The 20,028-nt window shown below is 45.1% G+C and overlaps 2 protein-coding genes and 1 pseudogene across 2 annotated transcripts; all 3 read right to left on the bottom strand.

The window, feature by feature from the left end:
• On the bottom strand, positions 552 to 4,769 carry LOC8075734 (pyruvate dehydrogenase E1 component subunit alpha-1, mitochondrial). The gene is made up of 8 exons (XM_002452534.2): positions 3,931 to 4,769; positions 3,747 to 3,826; positions 3,276 to 3,353; positions 2,068 to 2,163; positions 1,916 to 1,987; positions 1,721 to 1,774; positions 1,568 to 1,633; positions 552 to 926 (listed from the first exon to the last, which is right to left on the bottom strand). Exons 1-8 carry the CDS (start codon positions 4,610 to 4,612, stop codon positions 882 to 884), a joined length of 1,173 nt encoding a protein of 390 aa, XP_002452579.1. The 5' UTR covers positions 4,613 to 4,769; the 3' UTR covers positions 552 to 881.
• On the bottom strand, positions 6,205 to 10,128 carry LOC8075733 (annotated as a pseudogene).
• On the bottom strand, positions 13,674 to 17,565 carry LOC8075732 (TORTIFOLIA1-like protein 3). Its single transcript, XM_002452532.2, has 5 exons — positions 16,656 to 17,565; positions 16,437 to 16,566; positions 15,675 to 16,213; positions 14,682 to 15,070; positions 13,674 to 14,292 (listed from the first exon to the last, which is right to left on the bottom strand). The coding sequence occupies exons 1-5, from the start codon at positions 17,436 to 17,438 to the stop codon at positions 14,283 to 14,285; spliced, it is 1,851 nt and encodes a 616-aa protein (XP_002452577.1). The 5' UTR covers positions 17,439 to 17,565; the 3' UTR covers positions 13,674 to 14,282.

Genomic DNA, 20,028 nt, shown 5'->3' with positions numbered 1-20,028 from the left:
GGATTTTTTTTTTAAAGTAAAGGTAGCAGGAATTTTTGAGGGAGGCCGAGCAAGATGGCACAGCCATGGCCCATGGCCTTTATGCGCTCACGATAGACTCTCGCCTGCAAAGATGGAGTGAATCTTGTAACCATAAAGGTATCCGGAGTCTACTAGTTGAAACGGACAGCCAAGAGTTTGGTGAGGGCCTTGGGGATGCGGAACTTTCAAAGATCATGCATTTCATCAATCACCAGATCAGAGAAATTAAAGAGTCGAGTGCTGTTTTTTTTGCACACCAATCAAGTAGCTCATGTCTTGGCTAAGTAGGTATCAGATGAATACAGCATTCGTTGACCAGAGATTGTAGTCCTAGCATCTGTTGATTGTAATCCTGCTCCCTGTTTTGCTTGAATGGTTCCATCTAAAATGCTTAAAGGCAATCGTCCGGAGAGATTTTGACAACTGCATGTACGATAATCTGAGTTACACTGTCAGATCCATGCACCACTTTTGGTAGAAAAAATTAATCCACCAGTAGAAGTGTAAATGACGCACAACTAGGTAGAAACTGATCGAGCAATCACCATAGAGCAATAGAGTGAGCAGGTCTAGACGATAGGCGTGAGCAAATTTATAATCTCCAGCTTCGGTTTTCTTGGACCGAAGCAATTGCAGACGATATTAGCTTCAATAAGAAGCCAGCCAGCAGCAGTTAAAACTGAATTGTAGAAATGGGGGAAAAAGAAAAGCGAAACAAAGAAGCTGATCCTCCTGACAACGCATCTCTATACAGGTTCATTTGCCAACAAAAAATTCCAGCAATGTCTGAGGGCTTCATTAATGTTTATTTCTCCTGGCTATCATATCATATTACGAGGACTGCCCATCATGCTGCCAACCTAAGGAAGGGAAGCTCTCAACTCCTTCCTGTCTGGCCCAAATGACTGCACAATCAGCGAGTCAAGTCAGAAGTAGCACCCATGCCCATACGATCAAAATGCACAATTTGTAGTTGCAGTATATTAGATGATGACATCAACAAATGAAGCAAACCACCCGTCCTCACTTGTTACACTAGATTCTTGTAAAAAAAGGGAAATAAAAACTGCCATTATAATGGGGACTACGGTACACTTTCTGGCTATAGAAACTACAAAACTTGGGCATACCTTTACCAATTTTTTTTTTTAAGTTTCGGCTATTGATATAGCTTTCAAAGATTTATAATGGAAATATTAAGCACTTTCATAGTAACACCGCAATCAAAAGTAATGACGAAAGTTGTAATTCAAGACTGAGTCATGGAAACTACCATCTGAATAGTTGAGCATATGTAAAACATATGTACTACAGACTGTGAGAAGTTCAACTTCTTATAAACAACCCTATCTACTAGTGCCAAGATATCAGAAATGAAACTAATGTCACATAATTAAGAGAATGCAACTAATTTCAGGCCGAGAAATGAAAGTTGGGTGTCATAGCCTGCTCCAACTTGCTTGGGACAAAAATTTCATGTTGCAAATGCAAGTAAGGCGTTATGCACACAGCTAACATAATTCTTTTTTTTTTTTTGACAACTTACCTCCACACCGAAGCCCTTCTTATAAACATTTGTGAAGAGCTCAGAAGTATCAGGCATAGAACTTTCCTGCAGATGAACAGGAGCACATGAAGTGGTAAGCATAACTAATTTGAAGCAGAAGAACTAAAAAAACATATCTAAATTTAATGAGACCTTTGCTTTAGCAATGGCGTCATCTACTTGTTTCCTGATTTCTTTCTCCATATCCTGAGATGATAATAAGCTTGTTAGAATATGAACTGAAAGAAATAATATTTTGATAACAATTTCCCTTATAAACATTCTTTATGCTTCAATTGTACATATATATTTATACGCTCTTTATGTATTTCCAAAATAATCCTGTACCTTGAGCTCAGCAGCAGTTGCCAGGTCGTGAGTCAAAAGCAATTTTCTAACCCTTTCAATTGGGTCCCGTTCCTGATGATATTGTAACACAATTAATTAAAACACTCATAGCATGATTTAAATTTCAAACTGAAAGATTAAAACGACCTTACCTGCCTAACACCAGAAATCTCATCTCTGGTGCGGTAAGTGCTTCCTGGATCTGACATAGAGTGGCCATGGTACCTGTAGGTATCCATCTCAAGGACCTAGATACATAGAACGTGAGGGTCTTAGTAACCATTAAGCACATGACATAAAATAATTATGAACCAACAAATAGAGCAAGCAAGTTATCAGAAATAACATTTGAGCATATGCACTTATGTTCAACCACCTAATGTACCTTTGGTAACAAAATAGCAGCAGTAGCACATGTTAAGTTACTAAGCATAACAGGGTGTTCCTCTAGTAGCAAGGCAGACCAGTGCCTAGCAGGCTAGACAGGACAAAACACCTAGGATGTGCCACGGCGGGTTCTGGACTATACGGATGTCTAGGGCAACAAACACAAAGCACTAGCATATGCATATGATTCAATCATGCATCGACTTCATAGTTAGCATCACTGTATAGTTAATTTCATATTTCACAAGTGGACAAGGATCAATAACAGTAGCTGACATAGCTCAATTGTAGAGCTGCATTGATCAAAAAATGTCCCACTCTTTTGCAGACAGCCTGCGAAAATTGTCATTTTAATTGCACCACCTCTTTCTTTTAAAAAAAATGCTAATCTAATCCTACAATGGCCCTGTTTGGGACCGGCGGACAGCGTTTTCTCGTGGTGGCAGCCAAAAGAAGTGAAGAATCCCGCCAAAACGTTCGCAGTGTCTGTGATTCTTCCGACCGCACAAGAGACTAAGACCGCAAGATTGAACTGCACTGGGGATTCCTGATACAGCAGCCATGAAACCACAGTTCGGCTTTTCGCACCGCACAGCCACAGACCGCAGTCCCAAACAGAGCTAATATTGGATCTAGCGGACAAATAACATATGCAGCCATGTAGCTAGTTCGACAATTAGAAATTTAGAATCACTATTGAAGACTTAATTAGCTGTAACAATGCTAACAAATTGTGTAAGTTTTTGACAATGGAAATTCCATTAGAATTATATGTTATGTTTCCCCAGCATAAAATGGCAAGTGCAATACTAGTATGTTAAATTTTGGTCTATGCATCCAGTTCTTCATGCGAATTTAACTACTGAATCTAGCAACATCACAACAGCCAAGCCAACCCCAGACCCCTAATAGTAGTTCTCCAGCATGGGATGCATCCAAATAACAGAAGTCAGCAAAGATGCATAGTACTCACAATTGGGCCATTTGCAACAGCATGATCTTTTGCAAATTTGCATGCTTGTTTCACAGCAAGAACATCCATTCCATCAACCTGCACGAAATACAATTTAGTTATATCTGTAGCAAACGCTAAAACTAATGCCAACATGAAATCCAAGCTTAAGCAATTCCCTTAACAGTCAAAGCTGGAGTTAACTCAATACGGGGGAACAGGATGGTTTGAGAATGCATACATCATTCTTATATAATCGCAAATCAATACAAGATGCTTTTTTTTCAACTCAACTGCATGTCATCCTCACTCAGCTCTATGGCTATAGAGCAAAAGGGTGCAACACATAGAGTTATAAAACAACCCCAAACAATCAAACATATCACAAACATAATAAACAATCAAACATACCACAAACAGAAACCAAATTTATCATACCAGCCAGCTATCGTGAATTCAGACACAATACCAGCAAACCCAAAGAATAATTACCTTCAATCCAGGCACATAGTCGCCACGCTTGTAGTAGGCAGGGCTCTTGGCTGCCCTCCACTCTGCTGTTCCCATCCCATCTATACAACAGAAATCAAACCCAGATCACGTCATATTTCTCACGATGAACAATCAGATTTATCACGATCTAACCCCGATTCCCGGAATTGATGCACGAACTCACAATGGTTGTTCTCGCACACCAATATGGCAGGCAGCTTCCAGAGGGCCGAAATGTTGAGAGCCTCAAAGAGCTGTCCCTGGTTAGCCGCACCGTCTCCATAGAGCGCGAACGTGGCCGTGTCCTCCTTCTTGTACTTTTGAGCGAAGGCGAGGCCGCATCCTAGGGGCACCTGCGCGCCGACGATGCCGTGGCCGCCGTAGAAATTGGCATCCTTCTTATAGAAATGCATGGATCCGCCCTTCCCGCGGGAGCAGCCGCCCTCGCGGCCCATCAGCTCGGAGAAGGCGGAGACGAGGTCCCCTCCGCGGGCGAGGTAGGTACAGTGGTCGCGGTAGGCGGTGATGATGGAATCGGAGCGGGTGATGGCGGCCTCCATGCCGACGGCGACGGCCTCCTGGCCGTCGTAGAGGTGGCAGAACCCGCGGATGAGCTTGGCCTTGTAGAGGGAGTCGGCGGCGATCTCCATGCGGCGCATGAGGGACATGTCGCGGAAGAAGGTGACGAGCTCGGCGGGGGTGGTGGTGACATCGCGCGAGGGTGGGTCGACGAGGTGGGAGGTGAAAGGGACAGATGTCTCGATGGTGAGCGCCGCCGTGGAATCGGAGATCGGGCGCGCCGCCATGAAGGCCGTGGCCGGGGCCCGCGCGGCGGGGATGCGGCGAAGGAGGGCGGCCGCGGCCATGGCGACGATCCGCTAGGGTTTCGGGGCGGATGCGGGGCGGTGGGCGTGGGGACGGAGGCAAGGAAGGAAGCAAGCAAGAAGATAGACGCGAGATTTTTATTCGCGTAGTTGTTGCATTCTTAAGAAGGGTGTTTGGCCTGCCGCCGCCGGGCTTGGTAGGCTGCGCAGACCGCGATTGCCCCCGTGCAGTCGTGCCTGTAATTTAATTGGTTCAACGTTTATAGCTGACAAAGTATTATATATTATTAAATAAAACAATAAACGCCTACGATAATTGACAATAGGATTTTATTTGGAGGACAAGGGCATCTGATTGACCTTTTTTAATATCAATTTCGTGCGGTATCTGATCTTCACAAGTTTTCTCGATTATAAAACAATTGCCTGGTTGGCAAAATTATGTTTGAAGCAGGACTATGTACCGTTTTCTTTTTTTCTTTTCTCTCATGGATTTTATTTTTATTGGTCACAAAAAAAATGGTTTTTTTCCATTCACTCATGGAAAATTAGTAGTCCAAGTGTATCTGCAAGTAGATTAGAATTTTTTTTATTTGCACTGAGATCTTTTTCGGAAACAATGACTTCACACGTATTACGTTGAGAAGAAAGACTCCCGAAAGAACAGCATACACAACACAACTACGGGAGAACCCATAGTGCTGAAATTACTAAGAGCCAAACCGAATCAATTTGTATCAAAAGTTGTAGCCAAAGAGAACAGCTTTGTAGTTGAGATGCTCTCCATAATCGAAGTAAAAATCATCAGACTCTAGAAATAACACAGCGACTTTGTAATCTGGCAAAAACGCCTTAGAAACGATCAGGATGCTTCGGCCCTGAATGCTTGGCGCTATTTCCTCCTAGCCTAACAATACTTCTATCTCCACTTCTGTGAGATCGTTTCAAAAAAAAAAAATCCAAGCAAAAATCATGAATGGTTGGTGGATTATGTGTTCCTGTCGAAGACGTTGGGGGAATAATCGATTAAAGTGATTATTAGGTAGACAAACCAAAACACAAGTAGCCAACTAAACTTCTTTATTCAAAACAACCCAAGCAGCGGCGAGGAGCCAATCACTTGGAACAATGTCTCAATCAACCATCCTTTTCAAGCGTTGTATAGCGCTCGGTGGGTCAAAGCATCCTAGCGCATGATGTGATAGAGCGTTGGAATACTTTTTGGTCAGAACTTTTCTTTTTTTGCGTAACTGGTCACCATCAATTTAAAAACTCCAGAAACGTAGTCCCCAGAAACTAATCCCTTACATCATACATATACAATTGAGGCAAGACTATTGGGCTGTCTTTGCATAATCTGAATACAGGCTGTTTTGTAGCGTCTGAAACTCTGAACTGTAGCAAGAATTATGATCACAACAAAAAGGAAAGAATGAATAACGTTTGTGTGATTGTATCTAAATTGTAATTTGAATACACTTCTTGATTTTCTTTTTGTCGTGATAGGCATGTGCAAGTTATACTTCATCATCATGAGAAGTTTCATCAGCGTGGCCAGTGACAGACAGAAAGTTATAGCACCCACATAGGTAAGCACAAAAACAACAATTAACAATAAAGAACCCACAGAGGCGAGATGATAATGATGTTTCTATTAGAGACGTTGGGAAACAGCTTACACCCCTAAGGGTATCTCTCTAATAGTTCAACTCTTAGACTCTTAGTTCTCCACCTGAAATAGCCTAAAGACATCCTGCATTGAGTAAATACAATGAACCCTAGGCCCAATCTTGTCTTTGTTTCCTCCCCTTTTAACAGATTGTACAGGTAAAATACACAAGCGTGCACTAAGAACTGCAATGCTTGACCCTATAATTTGCCTACAAAAAATGGTTAACAGAATGGCCAAAGTGTTGTTGCATGATGTTGCTACCTTGAGCAAATTCAGAATACCATGTCTTCCATGCTTCGACATAATGGGCAAAAAGATCACTGAGTGCTGCATTCAGAAAAGAGGGAATGCTTTAGTGTAACATATAGCTGAGCACATTCTATATCTAGCAATTATGCCAGTCCTACTTCAAACACCCAATTAAAGAGTTTGCATAGACGTGATAATAAATATAAAATGGCCATAATGAACTATTGGGCATTGGCTAGTGTCCCGCTTATAAAAATCAACAAATCTCATATTAACTTTGAACAAATTGAAGATAATGATGTTACACTAGGAGATGTGTTGCAATGTTCCTGAGGTTATATTTCATTTTCAGACTTTCTAGCTGACTGGTTGCAACTGGGGCTGCCAAAGCTATCATGAAGAAACAAGGATTCCATCTGAAGACCATCAGATGCTACTATTAGCTTAGCCTAATTATATAAAACTACAGCTAGAGAGACACGCTATACACATACTTCTAATGCTTAAGTAGAAAAATTCTAGCATTGTCCTAAGAAACAAAACAGGATTAAAGTATTGAACCCACCTTGGTTCTGGTACTGTGGTCGAAAGGAAGCAGAAAGGCTCTCCCAGTCCTGAGCCCTCTCCCTTTGCCCAGGTTTATTGCCACCATCAAGTTCATGTTTCCTCGCACCAGCAGGGTGGAAATGACCATAAACAAAGCCACTTTGTTTACCCTGCCCAAGCTGACTCCGCAAAGCTAATTTGCAATTTGTCAAGACATCACTACCACTCTGTGCCAGTTTTGCTTTCTTCTGAACTTTTGAATCTAGATTACTTCTATGTATGTCAATGTTAGTGAGTTCAGTTCCAAATGCTCTTTTGTTCGATGTGGTCTTCCCTGGTGGGGGTACAGCAACTGTGACACCGTTTTCTGTGTTCGGCGTTGTGGCCCTACCCAACCAACGAAAAGCAGGCTTTCTCGTGTCCCCTTGATGTATCTGGAATCCACAATTCAAGAATGTATGTTAAGAAACATGCTACTACCAGATTGCAACTTAATCGCCAGCAAGCATCAAAAGTCTACCTTCTCAATTAGATTCAATGAAGACAGGACATTAGCAATATCATATAACCTCCGGACTTTAGCTGCATTACCAATAAATATCAAGAACTAATTAAGTTTTTTAGTCCTGATAGTGCTATTGCTTCACGTTTAGAGAAAGACAAAATGAAAGTACTGACTTCTCATATTGGTCTCCTCGTGGCCTTCTCCAAGGAGCAGCTTTGCAGCTTCATCAAGTGAGATCGTGTCAACCTGCTCTAGGTATAGATTTCATATCAATGGACTGATCAGGCACAAATCTTCAGGCAGAAATAGAGTTTAAGAATTTCTCACCTCCATGGTGAGGAAGAGCTTCACGAAATTCTGTGTGAGCAACCCAAGTGACTTTTCCTTCCTATGATCTAAAATGTAACAACCAAAATTCTGAGCTTCGCAGACAAATGGAACAGCACATGTAACACATGCTAAATCAAAATGAAGCAAATAGCAATGTACCAGATCGAAGGCGACAACGGGGTGCACCAGGTTTGTTAGAAGGATTGTCCATAGTCTGACTCAATTTCTCGTTCTCGTTATCAGCACCAGGATTGCCCATTGTGTCATCATCTTCATCATCAGAAATCTTCGCAAAAGAACACAGGAGAAGAAACACTTCAGCAGGAACTAATCACTAGTATGTCCAAAAAAAGAACACAATTCTAGTACATTACCAAGTCAAACCATTTTAAATTTGACCAAATGTATACAAAAAAAACATCAATGTTTATGATACCAAATAAGTGTCGTTAGATTCAATCATAGAACGTATTTTCGTATTATACCTATATTGTGTCATAGTTTACCTATCTTTGGTCAAATTTTGGATAGTTTGAGTAGAGGCAGACCTAGAACTGCATCGTTTTTTTTAGGACGAAGGCAGTACAGATTGTTGTGGACCAGAATCAGATACATCACTTCAAATGGAAGGGAAAGATAAGAAGTCGTACAATGCCAGCAAATTGCTGCTCGTTTTGCAGAGGAGCCAAGCCAGACTTCTCTCTTAGCGCCCTTTCCTGAGAAGACGAGAGAAATGACGGGTTAGATGGATGGGATCTACAGCTCTTGATCGAAATATCACGCAGGGGATTAGACGCAGACCTTGAGTTCTCGCAAGGCCATTGGGACTCCGCCGAAACCTATCCAGGTGTAGCGATTCTTGGCTTTCCTCACAAGAATCTTCTCACAAGGGGGAATTGAAACAGAACTAGAAATCATACTTGATACCCAAACAGACCGCACAAGAAATCAAGAATTGTGTCCCGGAAAGGCAGGAGAAGAAAGAAAGAACTAACCCCGACGCTCTCGAGCACGTTGACAATGTCGTAGATCCGGCGCCTCTCCACGCCGAGGCATTTGGCCGCTTCGTCCAGCCCGATGGACTCCACGTCGTCGCGGTTGTAGAGAACCACGAAGCTAAAAGCAGCACGGAGAATTGGGTCAGAACTCAGAACAGCAAAGGGAACTCAGTAGCTACAAATCTCCAGACGCGTCGAGGCTGCGAGAGGCTCACTTGGAGCAGAGGAGGCCGAGAGACTTGTCCTTGCGGCTGTACGCGTGGTGGCGGCCATTGGCGCCAGCGCCGCCGACCCCCGCGTGCATCGGCCGCCGCGCCTGCTGCTGCTCTTTCTCCTGCGGCAAAGCTGACGCCATCGCAGCCGCCGCCGCAGAAGCGGCCACCGCTACCTCGGCGACGGAAGAGGGGGACTATAACACTCCAATTTTTTTGAAATTCAAATTTAGTTTAAATTTGATTTAATTTTGGCTCAGTTTGAATTTTGGGAAATATTAAATAATTTACAAAATTAAATAAAATTAAATATAAGGTAGAAAACTTGTTCGAATGCATTCATGCCGCTGCATTTTTTTTGTTTGTTTTGCTGGTGCTTGTTTTGCTTTATTTTGTTGCAAGAAAGAAAATTTAGAAGAAACTGTTTCTGTTTTTTAAAAAAAAAAGAGGAGAGCCCCCGCCTGGGCCGACTCCCGGCCCAGCACCCCGCGCCCCTCTCCTCTTGCCCGAGTGGGCCGCGGCCCAGCTCGTCCGCGCAGCAGCGCCCCCCTGCCGCCCGCAGCCGCTGACCAGTGGGACCCGCAGGTGGGGTCCACCCGTCAGGGGGGCGTCTTCAACCTCCCGTCCGAATCGGATGGGGGAGCGCCGCGCCGCCTCCGCTCCGGTTTCCGCGCCCGCACGCGAACCGAAGTTCGCTGCGCCCTATAAATAGCGCCGCCACTCGCCCTCGCGGGCCCCTTCGCACCCCGAGCCACCTAAAACCCTAAACCCTAGCTCGCGCCGCCGCCGCTCTCGCCGAGTTCGAGCCGCCGCCGTCGAGCCTCCCTCGCCGCCGTCGAGCTTCTCGTCGCCGCCGTCCGTTCGCCAAGGTGAGCAGCGCCCTGGATCCGCCTCGTCGTGCCGACCCCGCCAGCACCCTCGGCTCGGCCGGCCGTGCCCCGCAGCGCCGCCGCAGCAAGCTCGCCGCGGCCGGCCATGGAGCGCCGCCGCGGACCGGCCTGCCCGACGCGGCCCCGCCGCTCGCCTGCCCGCGCGCGGTCCACCATGGACCGCGGCTCTGCCGCCCGCACGCCCGGTCCACTGGACCGGGTCCACGCCGCCCCCGCACCTCTCCCCGGTCCACCATGGACCGGTGGACCCCCGAGCCCCCCCGGTCCACAGCGTCGCCATGGACCGGGCCAACCGCCGGCCGCCACGTGGCCAGGACGGCCACGGCCCCCGCGCGCCCCTGCCGCTTTGCAGAAAAGCCCTCGGGCTTATTCAAAATTAACCCGCAGTCCAGTTCTTTCAAAAATATTTAAGTTTATGCCCTTAGTTTTTGCAGTCTAACCCCTGGCTCGGTTAGAATTTATTTATTTAATCCAAAATGAGTTTTAATTCAGTTTTAATTAGTTTTAATTACGAAAAATAGTTCAGTTTATCTGCAGAAATGCCATTCAACTTGTTTTAGCCATAACTTTTGCATCGTAACTCCGATTTAGGTGATTCTGGTCGCTATGGTTTCGTTTCGTCGAATAGATTACAGTAGTGCAGTTGCTTTCTGTTTTCGCATGCTTTGGTGTACTGTTTCTGATTAAGTTTGTTTGCTTGCATGTATTGTTCCTATGATTGATTATTGTCGCGTATAGCCAACGAGACGTTCGTGAAGGAAGAGGTTCAGGATCCCGCTGAGTTCGAGCAACCCGACTTCGATCAAGGCAAGTGCAGACACCGTTTGATCATTCTGAACCTACTCATTAAGGTCATTTACTTTATATGCATGTGTCCAATGAATGCAAACCCTAAGGACATGACTAGCTTTACTTATTATTCCTTGCTCACCTGGGGTTATGTATTTGGGTAGACTAGGCTATACTAGGTTTGCTTAGCTGCTCTACTCATCTTATACACATGCTTAAACAAGAATCACTCTCTACTTAACTTGATGCTTAAACTGTGCTGAACCTTTGGTCACTGCGGTGATGGCGATGTTGGATGCTTACGAGCATCGTGATGATGGTGGTGAAAGGGGGAGCGGGTACCGTTGGTGGTCCGGATTGCCGGGCGTACCCGTCTCTGCTCTCCGTAAGGACTTAGTCAGGGAGCGGCCCCCTGGGACTTACAGTGCAGCTCCAAGCTATATGGCTCTGGCTTGACTAATTAGCAGGACCTCCACTAGTAGGGTGTTACTTTCCGGGTAGGCGTGAGGAAGTAACTTGGGTAATGAATATTAAGTTGTCGGTTGATCGGTACGCCATGGCTATGGGTATCGACTGTCGAGCGCCCCGGCGAAAACTTGCGAGTGGCATCCTATTAGTTGGACCCTGTGAAAGGTCTCGTAGTGAGACCCTGCCTGCTCACCTTGGTAGTGTTTTGGGGAGTCGCGACCCCGGGCAAATGGGAATCACGACTTGGAGTGAACGTGCACACCTCTGCAGAGTGTAAAACTGATATATCAGCCGTGCTCACGGTCACGAGCGGCCCAGACCCTCACTTGATGAGCAAATTGGATTCACTGGTTACTTGGAGATGGATCTTGGCGAGGTTGTTACCTCGTGTTTTGGCGGAATGGCTATTCCGTGTTGGCAGGATTGCTATCCTGTGTTATTATTTGGGGTTAATCCCTGGGTTACTATAATGATTAGGATAGTCGTTCAAAAGATGCTAATTACTACTTACACTAATTAAGGGTTGGGTTTATGCTACTCATATTTAGTAATAGGTTGTTCTAGTAATAGTCATAATTAAAAGTGAACAATTAAAATGCTACCGCAGTCAAACCAAGTCAGCTTTACCTTGTTTTAAGCTTTGCATGTCATTACTTTCCGTCTGTGCTTGCTGAGTTCGACATGAGCTCACCCTTGCTATAATCATTAAAGGTTGCTCGGACGATCAGGAGTACAATTGCGATTTTCCTGAGGACTACCTTGAGTCTCCTGGTTGTTAGGCTCGTGTGGTTCTACCGTCGACCTTCCTGTGGCAAGGTGGTCCTGCTACGTCGGCGTTTAGTTTTCCCTTTATTTATGGAACAGTTTAGTTTATGTTTCCCCTCCGCACTTTGATAAACTTTTGGCTTGTAATAATGGTACATTTACTCTCATTTATGTAATTCGTTTGAACACTGTGTTTTGTACCATTGATGATGTCGATCCATGTGTGTGAATTTGAGATCCTGGCGCACATGTGATTTGACACCCGAATGCTCTTTTACATCCGGGTGTGACAGGGACGCCGCCATCGCCGTTGCCCGTTGCCGATGCCTGCTAGGAATTCGCAGGGGTTTGAATTTGCGTGGTGCGGTGCGGGGCTCGGGAGAGGAGGGAATTCCCGGAAGTATTATAGGTGGACGGATCTGACTTGTAGGAGGGAGGAGGGTAGGAGGAGGCGCGGCGCCGGCCGTCGAATGGAATCTGGAGGGCTTTGATTTGGCGCGGTGGTGTCGGCCTCGCCCGCGTTTCAAAATTTTATCGTCCGCTCCCTTGCGGCTGCGGCCGTTTTGCTTGAGATCGGCTCGGCGTGGCTCGCAGGCGCAAGGTGGGGAAGGGTGGGTGAGCCGTGCCCGTGCCCGTGCCCGTGCGTGCGTGAGGGCTATTTGCCCTGGCCAATTTGAATTGAAAAAATTTAAGCGGCTCACGCGCGCGGGTGAGCCGAGGGGAGGAGGAGCGGGTGCCTGGCCCCGGGGGTGCCCCGTGCGCGGAAGCGACAGTCGGATTCGGAGGTTTTTTGCCCGGTTGGGCGATTTTCTTCGGCGAATCGCGGCGGGAGCGCGCGTCTCGATGGGATCTCGTTTAGGGGGGAACGACACGTGGTGGAGGAGGCGGTGTGGCGCGGAGGGAACAGGTGTGCCACGTGAGCTCGTGACGGTTGGCTGTTTGGCCTCAAGTGATCCGCGCCGTCGCGCGCCCTTGCGCCAAATCGCGTTTACCTGTGATTCAACAGCGAATTGCGCCCGAAATCGGAATGACCGAATCGCGGTGCTACAGCCCTGTTGTAGAGTGTCGTTGCGGCTGCTGGTTACCGTGCCGTCGGGCGTCGGCGTTACCGCGACAGGAGAGGCACAGGGGCAGTAATTTGAATCCTGAAGTTCTGAACCCGCCTCACTCATCAGGGCATGACATTTATCAGCGGTTCTTCAGCTGTTCAGCAACTTCTGAAGGAGCGTGCGTCGTTGCGCAATTCCAGATCTGGAATGGACTGGCCCATGAGTACTATGGCAGGTCCATGCGGCCGCTTTCTACACCTCTATCCCTTCTTGGGCCGTATCGTCGGGCCAAGTCTTTGTCCTGTAATTAGGCGATTTTGTGTTTGGAATGGACTGTCCCATGAGTCTTTGGAATGGTCTGTTGTGATTGTCTTTCGTCAGAGTTTCTTCCACCTCTTAGGCCTTATTTAGTTCCCAAAAAATTTTACAAAATTTTTCAGATTTCCCATCACATCGAATCTTTAGACGCATACATGAAGTATTAAATATAGACAAAAATAAAAAACTAAATATAGACAAAAATAAAAAACTAATTGCACGGTCGAAATTGACAAGACAAATCTTTTGACCCTAGTTAGTCCATGATTGGACAATATTTGTCAAATACAAACGAAAATGTCACTATTCATATTTTGTAAAAAATTTTAGAAGTAAACAAGGCCTTATTTTTCTTCCTAATTACTCAAGAAAATGCGAGAAAAGAAAAGGCGCACTTTGGAATCATGGTAAACAAAAGAAGCTCGCGAACATAGAAGCGCTTTATCCGGCCTATTTACAAGACGCATCCATAATTCCGTAGGAATGGTGATACATTGTGATTACGTTCTACCATAAAGCTAGATGTTCCTCTAGTTACGATATGACAAACACAGTGGTCGTTCTCATGTCAAACCCAGCGTAGTCCAGGACTGTCCAGGGGAGGCCTTGCGTGATTGCGTCGGTGTCAAGCGAGGCTGTCTGATCAAGAAGCCTCCCTGGCGACCCACCTCAAGATGTGAATGCAGCTCCCGGGAGCAGCGTAGCATAGTACTCAAACAGCTAGCTTTAGAGTGACTCCCATAGAGCCATAGTTCACGCGCACACCATGCTTTCAGCGCTGATGGGGGGAAAAGCTTCCGAAAATAACAGCGCCCATTCCTTAGGAAAAAAGGTTGCGGTGGAGAAGAGAACTACAGCAGCCTCCATGATAATAAGCAAACTCGACCAGCTCACACTTGGAACAGAATGTCTTCATCATGCCTAACCCATCCTGAGTAAATTAGGTATGAAGATATTAGGTACCAAGTAGTTGAGAGGAAAATAATTATATTATGGAAAATATATATTGGCCTATTGCAAATGTAAATGTAGGTTGGTGGGAAATGAGAGGGAAGCCCCACCTGTCTACTGTCTTAAAAGAGAAAGATACTCAAAGAATTAAGAATTAAGATGGACATCATAACTTTAAAATCGTAGCAATATATTATGTATGAAAAGCACTGCCTTTATGTTGCATTGTTATTGTCAGCTTCTAACTTCAGTAATCTATTATTTTGGGAATATCTGATTGTGCTAAGTCCTAACAACCGTATCTTCTGCAACTGAACTATATGTACACAGAAAAAAAGATTACCAGAATTTTCATTAACAAAGAATTACCTTGACTTTTGTAAAGTTGTATCCTTCTTCCTGCCTTCTTGAGTAACCATTGTTTTCCCTACTGAAGAAATGTTTGGCTCGGCTAATGGGTTTGTGACAAAGCCACCCTGAAGCCCAAACTTCTGTCTCTCCCATTTGTAAGAAGTTCTGCTCTCGTCTGAGCTGTTTGCTGGGTCTGAGGCAGAAAACCTTGAGGAAGACCTACCACCATTGTGCCTTCTCCAGAATTTTGGACTCAGAATGCAGCACGTCTTTACATCAGGCTCCCTGTTTGACATCCTTCCTGAAGAGAAGGCCAAATCACGAGAGATCTCATCCAAAGCCATCTCCAGCCCATGCACCCTTGTCTCCAAAGAATTCATACCATTCTCGGACTTACCCATAAATTTCTGATAAACAAAAGGGATAATAAATTTCAGACTCGCTTCCAGTAAATTTCACAATGACTAATACCTATATGCCTTCTGACATAAAGCATTTTTTTTATATGTTACGATATGGAACGTTAATTGCACATGGCAGGTGCATCAAAATCAGCAAGATGATAATATGCGTGTCTTCATGTCACTATTAAAATATTTGCGCATGGTTAAGTTTAACAATGTAGTGTTATGTAGGGAACATGGACAGCAACATGACATGTGCTATATGTATATGGCAATGTCTTGACTTGCAATAATCATGTTCAAATCTGAACCAACGTGTCACTGATACTGAAAAGTTAATGTTGGATGGAAACATCGATTTTTAAGTAGCAGTCCCTTTCCAGTGTTTTGAAACAGGAGCTAATATTACCCTCTTCTTGCAATCAGTATCCAGAAACCAAAATACCCACTTCCAGCATGGACTAACTTACAGTTACAGAATGCTTTCTAATCAGGGGAGAAGTTAGTGATTATTTATTTCTGGAAGAAACGTGTAATGGCTACGAGCCATATAAGTCTCGCAAGAGAACTGTAAAATATAAGAACCAACAGAATAAAGGAAAATTACCTGGAGAAGATCCAGTAAACTGCTTTGCTGATTTTCAATCTGAAGGAGCTGCGTCCTTATTTCTGACAAGCTCTCATCCTTATGAACTGTATACCTTTCTGATCCACCTTCAACTTCTGAAATCTCTTCCAAATTACCACCGCCCTCGTACGGAACAACTCGTGACCCTGCTTTGTGTCCAGCCAGCTTGGCTGACCTATCCTCGCTGCCTTGGAAGAGTGTTCTCCTAGCCTCCAGTCTGTCTCTCACATTGCCTCCTTTCAGTAGCTTCTCCTCAGTCACCACTTTGATTGGGGTAGCATCCGGAGCAACAGCAATCTCAACCTTGTAGTCACAATTATTTGCTTGGCGCACTTTGCGATATGAAGGTGGTGACAGCTTCTTGTTCCTGATGGACGAAGGACTATTTGTTTTGGTGACACTGGGTGACACATCAGGCGGAGATGATCTGCTCACAGGTAATCTGCTCCTCCTTGTTGATGATGGAACAGAGTTTGAGCCCAGCGAAGCAGCTGGATATCGCCCATCACTTGCACTCCCTGATTAGTTACAAGTTTGTATATAAAAAAGAAATAGGTGTAGCATTTTACCTAAGTAACTATTCATCAAGACTTTATTATAAGTAAACAACAAGAGACTCTTATGTGGGCGCGGTTCTTTACCTCTGGCAAGGTATACAAAAACAATCTACCAGATCTGTACATGCGGAACTAGTAGCAAGTAGTCAAGTACAGCTAAAACTACAAAGGGAATGCCCCTCACCTGTAAGAGAAGATCTTCGTTGTGATTGGGACGCTGGTGGCGGAGCGGAGGAGCACTCGTCCTCTTCAGCACCCGGGATCTCCTTCCACGCCTCAATCATCCGGTTCATCGACTCTCGCACAATCTTGACCTGCATTGAAGCATTTCGATACACAGCCCGACAGTCAGATCCAAAAAAAAAAAGACAACCGTAAGATCCGAACAAAATTGATGACCGACCTTGTCAAACCTTCTGGCCTCGAAGAAGGTAACGCAAGAGGATTTGTAGGTCGTGAGAAGATCCGTGTGCTCCAGGGCCAATGCAGCAAGCGCCTCCGCCGCCGCCTTTCTCGCTGCCCAGTCATCGCTAGCGATTGCATCGCGGAGGCACGGGATGGAGGCGGTGACTTCGGCATCGCCGGCCATGGCCGCGGAGGCGCCGATGAGGGTGATGAGCGCGGGCTTGGCCTTGAAGGCATTGCTGCGAAGTAACTTGAGGAGGCGCGGTTGGAGCTTGTGGAGGTAGGAAGCGAGGTCGGCGGTGACGGCGGACGCCTCGACGGCGGCGGCCGTGGCGAGCGCGGCCGCCAGCTGCGCGCACTGGTCCTGCTCGTGAAGGAGCGCGTCCGTGAGGGGCCGGAGCGCGGCGGAGGCGGAGGCGGAGGCCGCCGCCGCGGCGCGCGCGGTGTCGACGAGCGCGGCGCGGACGGAGGAGTCCTGGTCCCGGACGCGGCGGAGCGCGGCGGCGAGGATGCGCGGGACGAGCGGGGCCACGGCGTCGCGCGGGTGGGACGCCGCGACGAGCGCCAGGGCGCGCAGCGCGTGGCGGCGGAGCGGGGTCTTGTCGGTGGGGCGCGCGTCGGAGACGGCCGAGACGAAGGCCGGGAGCTCGTCGGGCTCGAGCGCGCGCGCGATGGCCTCGAGCTCGGCGGCCGCCATGGCCTCTGTGTCGCGGTCGGAAAGCTTGAGGAGGCAGCGGTTCACGCGCTGCTTCAGCGGCTCGCGCCGCGCTGTGGTGCCCATGGCTGGCGCGAGAGCCACGAGCTGTGCCACCGTGTTGTTTGCTCGGCTAGTTATGGTCTTCCGCCCGGGCCGGGAGGGAGTTGGGAGGCGGCACCGCGGCGTGGAGTGTCATGGAAGCTGCCTAGGCTACTGGTGAGCTCTCTCTAATAGGTGCCGGTGCCAGGTCCGGGTCGGGGGTCTCGGGGTACTGCTGCGCGCGTTTATTCGCGCTTCTCTCTTTTTTTTTTGTTTTCTTGCTTTTTTTTTTTACTTTTCCTTTATGTGAGGCCTTGTTTAGTTCGCAAAAATTTTCAAGATTCTCCGTCACATCGAATTTTTGGTCGCATGTATGGAGCATTAAATATAAATGAAAATAAAAACTAATTGCACAGTTTACCTGTAATTTGTGAGATGAATCTTTTGAGCCTAGTTACTCCGTGATTGGATAATGTTTGTCAAATAAAAACAAAATGCTACAGTACCCAAAAACGAAAAATTTTGCCAACTAAACGAGGCCTGACTGACATGGAACTATGGAAGAGCAGATCAGTGGACGTTTGGTGGAAGTGTTAAAGCTTAATATATACGGTAGTAATTTTATTTTATTTAGTAATTAATGTTTAATCGTGGATTAATTATGCTTAAAGATTCATCTCGTAAATTATTCTCTAACTATATTTTTAGTTTTATAAATAGTCTATATTCAGTATTTTATGCATGTGTCTAAACATTCAGTGTGATAAGAGTTAAAATACAGAAAGAACCAAACGGGGCCTTATGTTTCTAGCTATGACTGAATTTCGCGACAATATAGCACTTTTGTTTGTTTGTGGTAATTATTGTCCAATTATAGACTAACTAGGCTCAAAAGATCCGTCTCGTAAATTTTGACCAAACTGCGCAATTCGTTTTTATTTTCGTCTATATCTAATACTCCATGCACACGTCTAAAGATTCGATGTGACGGAGAATCTTGAAAAATTTTAGATTTTGAAGTGGAAGTAAACAAGACCTATGTGTAGTTCACCCCAAAACCTAAAAAAACTAAGATTCTTCGTCACATCGAATGTTACGGTATATGCATGGAATATTAAATATAGATAAAAAATAACTAATTGCACGGGTTGCATGTAATTTGCGAAACGAATCTTTTAAACCTAATTAGTTCATGGTTAGATAATATTTATTAAATACAAACAAAAGTGCTGCAGTACCCAAAACCCAAAAATTCACCAATAAATTATACTCTCAAAATACAACCTCCTCTCTAAGAAGAATAGAGCTTCCATTTCTCAAAGAGTATAATTTTTAAAATTAACTAAATCTAAAATAAACTACTAACATTTATAGTACCACAAAGATATCACGTATTAATTATAAGATATACTTTTATCACAAATCTAAGGCAAGATATAAAAGTTCATGTTTTTCTACAAATCTTGTCGAACTTAAAAAGTTTTGACTTATCTAAAACTTAAAATTATATTCTTTTAGAGATGAAGGAATTGATTGACTAAATCTCTAACATCCGACTAAGTAGCTAGACAAGTGTGTCTAGATACATAGCCTTTGGATGGTTTGGAAACAAAAAAAATTATAATTCCTGTTCCTATGTATTGAGTCGCTCTAGCGTCATTTCATTTGTAAGAAAAAACACACAAAAAAAAAATCTTTTGTGTTTCGTTTCATAAGAAAAAACACAGTTAAAAAACATACACATAATCCTCTTCTTGTTTCCAGTGTTCTACTACTATTTGTCCAACCGCCAATTCCTAAAAGATTTCTATGTTTTCTCATTAATCCATTCTGCATAAACATTCCTATTTTATTCTTGCTTCTAATCTTGCATTTTTGTTAATGATGCATTGCAACGGGGCTGAAGATTGATGTAGACTAGATGAGAAGACATGGTGGATATGTGTTCATGTCATGGTTTTTTTATGAGTGATTATTAAGGCGAGATGATCAAGTCCTCAATTGGGTTAGTTCTAGCATGATTTGGACTAACCAAGATGTTGAGCTAGTGTGTGTTATGTAACACATCTCTTAGTTTGTGAGTGTGCAGGCATTAAGTGTATCAAGGTGGTCGACAATAATAGAGAAGGTCGCACGAGAGTAAGGATAACAGCGGGTCGAGTAAGACGTGGGTGGATAAATACTCGGCTGTGGTGATTTGGATAGCTGATAAAATTTCACATCCATACCCGTACAGTCTTACCCCACGGATAACATATTACACACATACTGTCACTCACAGGTATGACACTTGCGGTTACGTACCTGCACTTGCGAGTCGGGTTGTCACTAAAATTAATGGGATTTTTTGTCACTAAAATTGATGGGATTTTTTTAAAGCGCTAACAGGTGAAGCAATAAACTTGCACCTATACTTGCAGGTAGAATCTTATACTCGTACCCACACCCATAGGTGGAATTTTGTATCCACACTCACACCATATTAGGTATAATATCCGCAAGGTACACGCACCCACGGATAGGATTGATATCCCTAAGTGACAGGTCTGGACTAATGGACCACAGATAGTGAAGACAGAACATATTGGCCTAGACCAAATGACTAAGATGTTAGAGACCAGACCATATGATGACT

The sequence above is a fragment of the Sorghum bicolor genome, chromosome 4, assembly GCF_000003195.3.
Source record: "Sorghum bicolor cultivar BTx623 chromosome 4, Sorghum_bicolor_NCBIv3, whole genome shotgun sequence".
Lineage (NCBI taxonomy): Eukaryota > Viridiplantae > Streptophyta > Magnoliopsida > Poales > Poaceae > Sorghum > Sorghum bicolor.
This window is presented reverse-complemented; position numbering and strand designations above follow the sequence as displayed.